This window comes from Zingiber officinale, chromosome 2A (assembly GCF_018446385.1).
Source record: "Zingiber officinale cultivar Zhangliang chromosome 2A, Zo_v1.1, whole genome shotgun sequence".
Lineage (NCBI taxonomy): Eukaryota > Viridiplantae > Streptophyta > Magnoliopsida > Zingiberales > Zingiberaceae > Zingiber > Zingiber officinale.
Window position 1 is genome coordinate 74,395,336 of NC_055988.1, and position 11,189 is coordinate 74,406,524.

Below are 11,189 nucleotides of genomic sequence, written 5' to 3' on the forward strand. Positions count from 1 at the left end.
GACCGCCGCCGACCGCCGGCGACGGCGACCGGTAGCTGTCGCAAGCTCTGGCAGAAGTGCGGCGACCGTCAGTAGAGGTCGTAGGATATTTTTGTCATTTTATAATAATACAAATTACATTCCTGATAAAAAATAATATATACCAAACAAAAAAATATAATCATCCTTGTAATCAAATATTACATACATTACATTTCCAAACGTAGTAATGTAATCAAGATTACATTATATTACATTACAAATTTGATTACATTACAAGCTAGATTACATTACACTCAACCAAACGTAGCCTTATTATTATGTTAAATTTAGCAGGAAGTAATTAATTGATTATATGAATAAAAATTATAAATATATTTTCGATAATTCAAATGTTGATTTTACTCAATTAAATCTTTAGAGTAGTTGGATAAATCTAAATTTTCTGTTTGAGTGTTTTCTCACGGTTCCGAGGTATTATTATTATTAGTTTTTAAATAGATTAATCATGAAGATCATGAATTTGACCATGAAAATTTTGACTAAATTTAAAAGCGCTCTCCCCCTCCCTCCAGAGACAGACAGGCAGGCAAGCAGCAGCAGAACACAAGCAGAGCAGAAAGACATGCAGTGCGGCGTTTCTCACGCTCTCTTTGCCTCCGGCGACTTGTGCAAGGAATCATTAATGCCCTCTCCCGCTCGTTCTCTATACTACTCTCCCAATTTGATTTCGCCTCCGAGATTATTATGATGTAACGGTGAGATATCTAAATTATTTTATGATTCCTAATTAAAATAAATTTATTAAAAAAATTCTCTAAATAAAAAGTGCAACTAAATGATAGTAGAGTTTTTAGCCGTCCGTCCAGAGTATTTTTTAAATTTATCCTGATCAATAAAAAAATTTTATAAGATCAATTTGCACATTTAAAAATTAATTAATGATATTAACTAAAATTATTATTTCCATTTTTATTTTTATTTTTTCCAACTCGATGCCTCATCACTTCCAACCTGCCTTGTTCGTCGAGGATGGTCCTCCACTGGACTGCACTGCACTCCTACCGCTGCAGTGCAGGACAGAAAGAGCTAGGCCATCAGGACCGGGTACTCCTCCCCCACTCCGCGCACGTGAGCTTCACGTCCTTCGACGCAGGCCGAGGCATGGGGAGTGGTAAAGGTAAAAGGCCTGACCTGGACCTTCTGGCCTCATCTCCGCTATTATTTTTTAACTATTTATTTATTTTTCTTTCCCTCCCAAAAGCATAACTGAGTCGCTTTCTGTCGTCGGTTTGGCAGTGGCCACGCTATGTGGCCTTGTTCGGCCTATTCCGGCCCGGCACATATTTGTAATGTATTAAATATTTCATTTTTTTTTTGTATAAATTTAAAATTTTATGATCGTGATAATTTTTAATAATAAAAAATAAGGTAAAAATTAAAAGATATCTTTCATTTTCATTATCATCTCCGGTTTTATTTTAAAATAAAAATATAAAAAAAGTCACAGCGTGCATGGGATTCTCAGTCTGCCACCACGCTCCTCCATGCCATTTCAACTTGCGCCTGTAATTGTCCACTACAGAATCCACGTAAATGCAAGAGTGCTCCAAAGAATTATTATATTTTATTTTAAAGATTGATTTCTAAATGTATATAAATTTAAAATTTAATTAATAGATAACTTTTTTTAAAAAAAAAGTAGATAATTATTAATTACAAAAGTGGATGCAATTTTGACAATCATAGCTATGGATCACAAAAGTAGATAATTGATCTTTTTTGTCTTCGTGATATACTAATATTCATAATCATGCTGCGTCGGAAGAATCAAACAGCATATTGAATTGGCAATTGACACGGAGAAAATATAATCTTGAGTAGACGCAAGACGAAGGGAATGAATCTCTCTCTTCTCTCTCCATCTGATGAAAGGAATGAGAAAACAGAGGAGAGAGAAAGAAAACTAGTCTGTCTGCCATGATCGATTGAGCAAGTCCATGCCATGGCTCTGTTTTCTATAACCAAGCAATCTTCGTCTCTGTTTCCATATCGACACAATCGCCAACTCTCTAAACACTGCAAACGTTACTGATTCATTACACTGTGCGAGTCGTCTATGATGGATAAGTTTCAGTACCCAAGTACAGTGAAAAAAATACAAATTCTTAAATCCATTTTCTATGTCCCTTTTCGCTGCATCGACAATGAGTTGAGATATTCATCAGAGCTAGTTTTCTACGTCCACAAAATTGTTCACGAGAACATTCAAGTCCAACAAAAAGTTTGGGTCTGTGTCATAGCGAAAGAGGATAAGGAGGGTAGCCTCAATGTGTGGGTTAGATGACCCATTGCCTCTCCACCACTGCTCTCCGGATAACGCTCGCATAGAACATCCCTGCGCCTCCTCCCCTAATTATTCCTCTATGCTTATCAAACTGATATTCTCACTCCCCTCCCTTCTTGTGATTTCCGCCTCTCGTGTAATAAAACTGAGCGGACGGGGTACAGATGTATTAAAAATCTAGGTGAGAATAAAGTGGGCGGGAGGCGTACCTGCCAAACGATGAGTAGGGACTTATATGCGGGGAGATCATCCGCCGTCCGTATGCGCTGAGATTGTAGTGCTCGCCGGCGAATAATTTTCCGGATACAGTTTTTATGCGGTCGGATGGCGCAGCTCCTTTGTCTCTTCGCTTCTAACGGTTGGGCTTAACTTCTCCCTCTCTCGCCCCCCTTCCTCCATTGCTCGGCTCTCGATCGATCGCGAGCAGAATGGCGGCGACGGCGGCGGGTATCTCCGGAAGCGGCATGACTCCCCTTCTCCGTCTCCGGCGCCCGGCCGCGCGGGATCCGGCCATGGCGGCCCTCGCCGCTGCCCGGCCAGCTGGCTCCGTGGCCGACGGAGGGAACCTCATCTGGGGCCGTCAGCTGCGCGCCGCGCTTCTCCACCTCGACCGCGCCACTCCGCCGGCCAGAATCGCTGCGGCCGCCGCCGCTGGCGGAGGCCAGAAGGCGCCGCTCCGCCTAGTGGTGACCGCCGCCGCGTCGTCCTCGCCGGCCGAAGGGAGCGATCCCGTCGGGTGAAACCCGCCTCCTTGGTGGCCTTCCGGCCACTTCCTCCGTCGAATTCTCGAAATCCCTTCGCTAAAATTTAGGGTTTTTTTTTTCTTGATTTTCTTTTATATTTAAATCAGGGAATCACAGCTGAGCTTCGCCGCCAAATACCCCGCTCTGGTCACCGGCTTCTTCTTCTTCATGTGGTACGGTAACCTCACTCGCAAAATTTCTTTTTCTGTTTGGATAATTTATCATGCATTTAAACTTAGGAAATTTTCAAAATTTTAAATTTTCCGACCTCCCATTTTATCATTCCATGTTGATTTTTTAAAATCAAAACTACTTTAATGTTGTATAAATTCTAAAATCAGCACTAAAATCAATATTACAGTGCTGTTAGTTTCTAAAATGCACCATGATAGTGGTGTTATTTGAAATTCAGCACTATAGTGATGTTATTTTGTGAATATAATGCTATAGCAGTTGATGGAAGGATTAAAATGAAAAATAAATGCTTTTTTAAGGAATTTGAAACTTGTCTTTAAAAAATTTCACAATTTTAAATACGTCCGTACTTCCTCCGTCAGTTGCTAATTTTTTTTTTATGGAACTCCTATTTTTTGCACTTAATATATATATTTAAAATTTATTTGCAGGTATTTCTTGAACGTGATATTTAACATCCTCAACAAGAAGATATACAATTACTTTCCCTACCCATAGTAAGTTCGTTAATTGTCGCATAAATATTCATAGTTTGGCCACTTTATCTAGCTTTGTGGTAAGCTCACCTGGTTCCGTCGATGCAGCTTCGTTTCCGTTATCCACTTGTTCGTCGGCGTGGTCTACTGTTTGATCAGCTGGGCTGTTGGTCTTCCCAAGCGCGCTGTAAGTCCCGCCATCCGTTTTCAAATTGCACGTTGCCTCTTAGAATTATCCTTGTATTTGATCCTTGGACAAGTTTAGTAATTTGTTTATTTTCTTATAGCCCATAGACTCGAACCTCTTGAAGTTGCTCATCCCTGTCGCCGTCTGCCATGCTCTTGGCCATGTCACTAGCAATGTGTCCTTTGCTGCGGTTGCAGTCTCATTCACTCACACAATCAAAGGTAACCCTTGAACTTTGGCTTCTTGAAGTTGTCAAGTTTCAAGAATTGTTCCAGTTCAGTGCTTGTAAATTGTACTCTTAACATTTTAACTGTTTCCATGACAGCTTTGGAGCCCTTCTTTAATGCTGCGGCTTCCCAATTCATCCTTGGACAGCAGATACCACTGACTCTCTGGTTATCTCTAGCTCCAGTTGTGATTGGTAATTTTCTACTCTTGTGTAATAGAAATGCTGCTAAAGATCTTTATGCACTTGTATTGGAATTTAAACTGTTATATAAAAAATATTAATGAAAGGAGTTGCTATAGATTGATAATTCCTTCTGGACACTGCAACTGTATTTTCGTTTCCTATTCACATTAAGTGAGAATTGTATTGTAAATTATGTTACAGGTGTCTCGATGGCATCCCTCACGGAACTATCGTTTAACTGGACAGGCTTCATTAGTGCTATGATCTCAAACATCTCCTTCACATATCGCAGCATTTATTCTAAGAAAGCCATGGTTATTGTGTCTCTTCACCCTTTATTTCATGTCTATTAGTGTAATTTGCTTACAAACTGGCAATTTGTTTGTTGCAGACTGACATGGATAGCACAAACGTTTATGCTTACATATCGATCATTGCTCTGTTTGTTTGTATCCCACCTGCAATTCTGGTGAGTATGTCAATAAAATGTATAGAACAATCAAGAGGATGTTTCTTTCCACTGCATTCAAACACATCAGATAGTGCGCATCATACTCTGAATCTGGCCCAATCATAGATCATGTATGCCTGAAAATTACAGACCATTTTAGTTAGTCTAAGATTCATTCCATATTTTTGAGTAACCCATATTGTTAATTCATTATGATCTTATATTCGCATGTTGGCTGCTTTGAATGGTTGACATGATTGGTTAGCCTATGGAACCAATGACTTTAAGAACCTAATATACACACTCTTGCTGTACTGCTTCATTATGTATTAATATCAAGGTTCAACCTAAAGCAATAGGCATTCAATAGAAGACCTGTCAGTAATTACACTGTATTATATGCATTTCTCTCTGTGCTTAAACATCTTCATAGTTTAGTTTTCACTGATCATTCATGTTGGAACTTGCAGTTGGAGGGACCGCAACTTTTGCAGCATGGCTTTAAGGATGCAATTGGCAAAGTCGGTACTACAAAATTTGTCTCTGACCTTTTCTGGGTTGGAATGTTTTATCACCTCTACAACCAGGTAATTGTTTGACATGAAGGAAATATATGTTTTCTTTAACAATGCAAATATCCCATTTCAAAAACAATGTAGTAGTATTCCATTGACATTCTAAAATGCACAAGTATGATTTCAGTTGCGTTTACCAGAGAATTATTGGAGTTGGTTGGGTGGCACATAGCCGTTCGTTAGTCTGATGATTCTTTCATAGAGTCAATTGTCATGATATTTCTAATCAGGCCATTCAATATGATTATTCTTTCAAAGTCTAATGCAAGATGATCAACAGCTAGCAACCAACACCTTGGAACGAGTTGCTCCTCTCACACATGCTGTCGGAAATGTTCTCAAACGTGTATTCGTAATCGGCTTCTCAATTGTTATCTTTGGTATGAGCTACCATAGATTAGTACAATATCTGTCTGTAGATTTATTATAAGCCATTGGCAATTTAACTCTTCTGGCCTTTCGCAGGGAACAAGATTTCAACACAAACAGGCATTGGCACCTGCATTGCCATTGCTGGCGTTGCCATCTACTCGTATATTAAGGCAAAGATGGAAGAGGAGAAAAGAGTAAGTTTTTCTGCTCAAGCAGCAAACAAGTAACTAGGTTAGCTCCAAACTGGAGAATAAGTTCAAAGACGAGAACTCGAGAATGCATTGCATTTTGCTTGCTAAAAAAAAACCACACCTTTCTTTTTACTGAACTCGGTTTGGTCATACGAAAACATTTGAAGAGCGAAGCAATTTTACCAATTTTCCAACTAAATCCGTTTTGAAACATCTGCAGCAAATAAAAGCTGCGTGATCAGCAGATAGCTTTGGGCTTGGAAGACTCCATGGACTTCAAGGTCTGGCACAACATTTGTGCCAGTTGAAGAAGAGAAAGAATATTGATGTGAGGCAGGCAGACACTTGAAGCCCACCTACTTTTACATCTCATTTCTTTCTCTCGTTCTTATGTTCCTTCATTAACTGCAAATAAATTCTTGTTTATGAGCTTAAAAAAGAGCATCAGAGTGTTTGTAGTTAAATTAAGCTGGAGATTTGAAACTGTGGGATTTTGAGTGTATTTATTTTGTCTGTCTTTGAATATAAAATCTCAATCAAAATTGTGTCTAAGTTGGGATTGTTTGATCGGATCTTCCACTCGGTTGTTTGGAATAATTATCGACTAGTCGGTATTTTAGTTATTTGAGCTGATGATTCAAACTTGTTTACACTTCCAAGTTAGTGCTATTCCATTTGAACTAATGATTATTAAAGTGTGATAAAATTAAAATTTAAATAAATAAATTATATTGGAATAAAAGATGGCATCATCTTAACAATCCTTGTAAGAGGGTCTTCCCTACTTTGAAAGGGGATATTTTAATATTTTGGATATTTTAATATTTTACTCCAACGTAAAATTAGATATCCAATGAAATATTTTATTTGATCTTAACATCTAAAATTTCTTGAGGTAAATTAACTATGCCAACTGGCAATAAATAAATTATCGGTTGGCATAAAATGAAATATTTTGATTGATCTTAAAATTTAAAATCTATTGAGGTAAATTAACTATGCCAACCGGTAATAAATTAATTATATGATAAGAGAAGAAGAAATTAAATTTATAGATAATGACAAATTATAATATAATATAATATAATATAATATAAGAAATAAAAATAGCATATAAATAAAACTATAACATATATAAATACATCTTTTATTTAAATCTCATCTAATTTAATATTTTAAAATTTATATTCAAATTAACTAGAACATTCACATTTAAATCCTTATCTAAAATTTAAAATTTAGAATAAAAAAATTTAAGGAAATATTATTTTAATATTTAGAAAATAAAATAATTTTTATTTATGAATTATATATATTTAAAAAATGAATAGGATAATTAATATAAATATTTTTTAAAATATAAAATATAAAAATTAAGATTAAAATTTAATTTAGATAATTAACGTTGATGTGGCACAGCAATTCATCATCTTAACGAATTAAACAATCCAAGCCGTATTACAACCCATTAAAAATTTAGAAATATGTATATATATATATATATATATATATATATATATATATATATATATCTTCGTAGTTTTACTTGGGTTTACTCCTTGAAAATAACTACAATTCAGAATAACATCAAATAAGCAGTTACTAATCGTTGCAAAGATTGATTTGTGACTCATTATTCTATGACTTGAAAAATGCATTATATAAATCCACCAAACATTAAGTGATATAGTAGATGATAATAAACCATGTTTTCTTAGTTAACATCCATGTACTTGGCTCTAAACTTGGAAGCTGCATATTATCAAATTCTCATTTTTCTCATGGAACCAACAATCTCTTGAAGCCAGCCTTTTGATCTGCAGTCAGCCTCGTCGGGAACTTGATGTCGAACTTGATGCGAAGATTTCCCTTCCTGGATGGATCTTTGGGAATCGGCATTCCTTCTCCAGGCACCACCTCTTCGTAGCCAGGATGGATGACCTTGCTGATGGGAATGGTGAGGCTTCGACCATCAAGTGTGGTCAAATGAGCTGTGTAACCTGTCAGGGCTTCCGCCAAAGAAATCTTTTGTGTCGTAACCAGATCATTGCCTTCCCTGCTGAATAGAGGATGAGGCTTCTCGTCTATGATGAAGGCGATATCTGCAGCAACTACATTTGGTGATTCATTTCCTTTTGCTGGGAATGTTATTTTTGTGCCCTTCTTCCATCCCGGTTTGACATCAATTGTTAAAATTTCTTCCACAGTCATTGTTTTACTGCAAAACAGGGATACAGAAGACAGTCTGTTAACAGAGTGATCCAAACTGATTGAATAAGCTCAACATCAGTCTAGGAGGCAAGTCTACTCATGCGAAGAAAACATATACAAATCAGAAATCGGCAATGCACTAGTTAGTGATGACTCAAAGCATACTGTTCAACTCCAGAAAAATTCAAAAACAAGGAAAGAGAGGTCAAGGGAGTCTGAATGCAATTTGCTCAAACTAATCTAAACTAGGGCAGCAGGTCAGGGGAGTATTTTGGGGATTCAAATTAAGAAACAATAGCATACGCATCCATCTTTTGTTTGATCTGCCGAATCTGGGTGTAACAAGAATAGGAGATGAGCCTTCCATCATCCTTGTTCCATCAGCTTAGTAAACACAAATTAAAATGATTCATCAAATCCCTCATCCATTGTCCAACAAATCGGGCCCTTCGTTCTCAATGCATCAACAAATTTTTGTTCTAAGGAGATAACACAGTTCAAACTTTTGAACTAAAATCTTTTCACGATAACCATAACCAAAACTTGTTGACAATAAGACCACTTACATAACCATTTGATTGACTAAAAAACAATTTGAACTAGAACACACACAATTCCTTATCATTAAAACAATTTTTTTTTTACAAAGTAAGCAGATAATACAGTATTCTTGCATCACAATTTAGTAAGAACCACAATATGTTGTTTAGTGTTTTACTAATCAGGTTCCACAAGCTAGTATTATCAAGCGCCATGGGTTAGTAGAACTAGGTGGCAAGATTTAGGTCATGATTTGTTGTTTAATGCCATAGTTTAATACCATCAAGTGCCACAGTTTAGTGTAACCTGATTTCCAAGATTCAATATTACTAAATGCCATGATTTATTGTTTAGTGTTTTATCATGTGCTCCACCATTTAAGATTCTCTGTTACCAAGTGCCACATCTTTATGCTAAAAATTCTCGTGCCACATACAGAATAAAAAGCAAGACACGTAAAACTAAAAGCAATGAAAGCCATGGTCTGAGTGCTATAGTAGTGAAGTATCCAAACACTGCAAAGAAAATTGAAGGTTTGACCCTCACTAATCATGAGAAACTAGAAAAACCATAGAACTACAAATTACCTTCTGTTGAGACCCTTGGCTATGGATTGCGTAATGGGACGGTTTACCGACTGGTCGACAGGGTAGACCTTCGTCTTCTTGGTTTTACGACCTTGACGGCCTATGGTGGTAGGAGGGATTTGAGCCTCGAGGAAATTAGAGAACCTCTCGATCTATGGATTTAATTTCTTTCTTTTGTAAAACTCAATGATAATTTTTATTGCATTATTTCAACCATTTATGATGATTCTCTTTTTTCGTTGTATGGGCTCGGTCCATAACACCTTCTTCATATGTGAACACAGAAAAAGGGGGAAAAACACTTCTTCCTAACCTTAGGATCCACTTTTGCAAAGAACCTAAATGGATCGAATCCTCTTTCTCTCATTTATAAAGCATAATATTAAAGAGAGAAATCATTTGTGCAGGAACAGTTTCTTGTTAAAAAGAATGCAGGAATAATTTCATCTCACTAAGACATTAGACATTGGAGGAAAAAATGTGGTAAATTCATTGAAGGAAGATGCACTAAATACATGAAGACAAGAAAACACAATGAATCTTACTCAGAAGAAAAGGAGAAGAAGTTTACCCACTGGCGTCCAAAATTTCTCTGGAGATTTTCATCTTTTTGGTGGTCCCTTTGTACAGCTCCTCAAGGCTGCACGGCAGCCGCTTCTCAATGGGGGCTGCCTTTCGAGGAACTTGAGAGCTCATCGATGCACCCTCCCCGGCAGTGCCAAATGAAGAACCGAAGATATCTTCACTGAACATCCCCATTCCCGCGGGAAATCTGGATCCGGCCCTGGTGCTACCACCACCGCCGCCCATCCCACCAAACGGGCTGGAAAACCCGAAGAATTCTGCAAAAATATCGTCGGCGCTTCTGGGGTTGAACCTAAACGAGGTCGGCCCGTCCCCGCCGCTGGAGAAAAAGGTGGCGCCTCCTGGACCACCGGCGCCCGGCGGGGGGACCTGGCCCTTGAGTCCCTCCTCGCCGTACTGGTCGTAGACAGCGCGCTTTTGCGGATCGCTCAGGACCTATAACAGAAAGGCAAAAGCAAAAGATGAGATCTTTAATCAGAAAAAAAATCGGAATTTACAAGAGAAATCGAAGAGAGAGGCTCCGATTCGTGCCTCATAAGCTTCCGAGATCTGCTTGAACTTGGCCTCCGCTTCCTTCTTGTTGTTGGGGTTCTTGTCGGGGTGCCACTTCATGGCGAGCTTGCGATAGGCTTTCTTGAGATCGTCGTCCTTAGCGCTCTTGTCCACCCCGAGTATCTTATAGTAATCCACCCCCATCTCTCCGTCCGCCGCCTCTCCACTCCTGCTGCCCTCACCGGTGTAATCAGTGTGGCAACGATTGCTGCTGCTGTACCTTCTTCTCTTCTCCTGATGATGAAGACTGTCGGTGCCACTCCGCTTGGTTCCCCTCGATTCTTCCACCGTGGCGTTCTTCTCCTCCCTCTTCCGCAAATCGCAATGCGAAATGGATCGATCGAAGCTTTACCTCCTCTCGATAGTTCTGGCAGTGTGGAATCCAGAGGTTAGTGCTTATCACGACGGGTCCGGACTCGAGAAGGCCGTCGAAGATTCCAGAAGCATTCGCCCCGAGACAGGAGTTAATTGGGCTCCAATTATGAGCCCGACAAGTCAATTTAGGCTCGAATTCTCAGCCCATCTTCAACCTCTATCTCTCTCCCAGTGAAAGCGAAGATTTATCTTAAATATCCTAATCAGTTGGACTACGTCGAATTAGGGGCGTAAATGAACCAAATCATTCATAAGTTATTCGAAGGTCGATTCGATAAAAATTTATTTGAGCTCGTTTAATGAAACTCGTTAAGATAAATAAATCAAGCTCAAGATTCACAATACTCGGCTCGTTAGCTCGTGAACACATTCGTTAAACTCATGAATCAACTTTTAAATTAAAAAAATAAT

General features: G+C 38.4%; 2 protein-coding genes across 2 annotated transcripts; one reads left to right on the forward strand and one right to left on the reverse strand.

Moving 5' to 3' along the window:
- The first annotated feature begins 2,632 nt into the window (after positions 1-2,632).
- LOC122041201 (triose phosphate/phosphate translocator TPT, chloroplastic-like) lies at positions 2,633-6,480 on the forward strand. The gene is made up of 12 exons (XM_042600809.1): positions 2,633-3,062; positions 3,177-3,242; positions 3,696-3,761; positions 3,849-3,927; positions 4,028-4,148; positions 4,253-4,348; positions 4,541-4,653; positions 4,731-4,808; positions 5,261-5,377; positions 5,646-5,745; positions 5,831-5,931; positions 6,149-6,480. Exons 1-12 carry the CDS (start codon positions 2,755-2,757, stop codon positions 6,164-6,166), a joined length of 1,263 nt encoding a protein of 420 aa, XP_042456743.1. The 5' UTR covers positions 2,633-2,754; the 3' UTR covers positions 6,167-6,480.
- A 1,070-nt stretch (positions 6,481-7,550) lies between these two features.
- On the reverse strand, positions 7,551-10,794 carry LOC122041202 (dnaJ homolog subfamily B member 13-like). The gene is made up of 3 exons (XM_042600810.1): positions 10,383-10,794; positions 9,838-10,286; positions 7,551-8,146 (listed from the first exon to the last, which is right to left on the reverse strand). Exons 1-3 carry the CDS (start codon positions 10,545-10,547, stop codon positions 7,708-7,710), a joined length of 1,053 nt encoding a protein of 350 aa, XP_042456744.1. The 5' UTR covers positions 10,548-10,794; the 3' UTR covers positions 7,551-7,707.
- Between the last annotated feature and the right edge of the window lie 395 nt (positions 10,795-11,189).

Coding starts and splice junctions, on each gene's coding strand:
- LOC122041201 (XM_042600809.1), top strand. CDS start 2,755: ATGGCGGCGACGGCGGCGGGTATCTCCGGAAGCGGCATGACTCCCCTT. Junction 3,243..3,695: donor GGCTTCTTCTTCTTCATGTG/GTACGGTAACCT, acceptor ATTTATTTGCAG/GTATTTCTTGAACGTGATAT. Junction 4,809..5,260: donor GTATCCCACCTGCAATTCTG/GTGAGTATGTCA, acceptor TGGAACTTGCAG/TTGGAGGGACCGCAACTTTT.
- LOC122041202 (XM_042600810.1), bottom strand. CDS start 10,547: ATGGGGGTGGATTACTATAAGATACTCGGGGTGGACAAGAGCGCTAAG. Junction 10,287..10,382: donor AGATCTCGGAAGCTTATGAG/GCACGAATCGGA, acceptor TTTCTGTTATAG/GTCCTGAGCGATCCGCAAAA. Junction 8,147..9,837: donor GAAATTTTGGACGCCAGTGG/GTAAACTTCTTC, acceptor CCTGTTTTGCAG/TAAAACAATGACTGTGGAAG.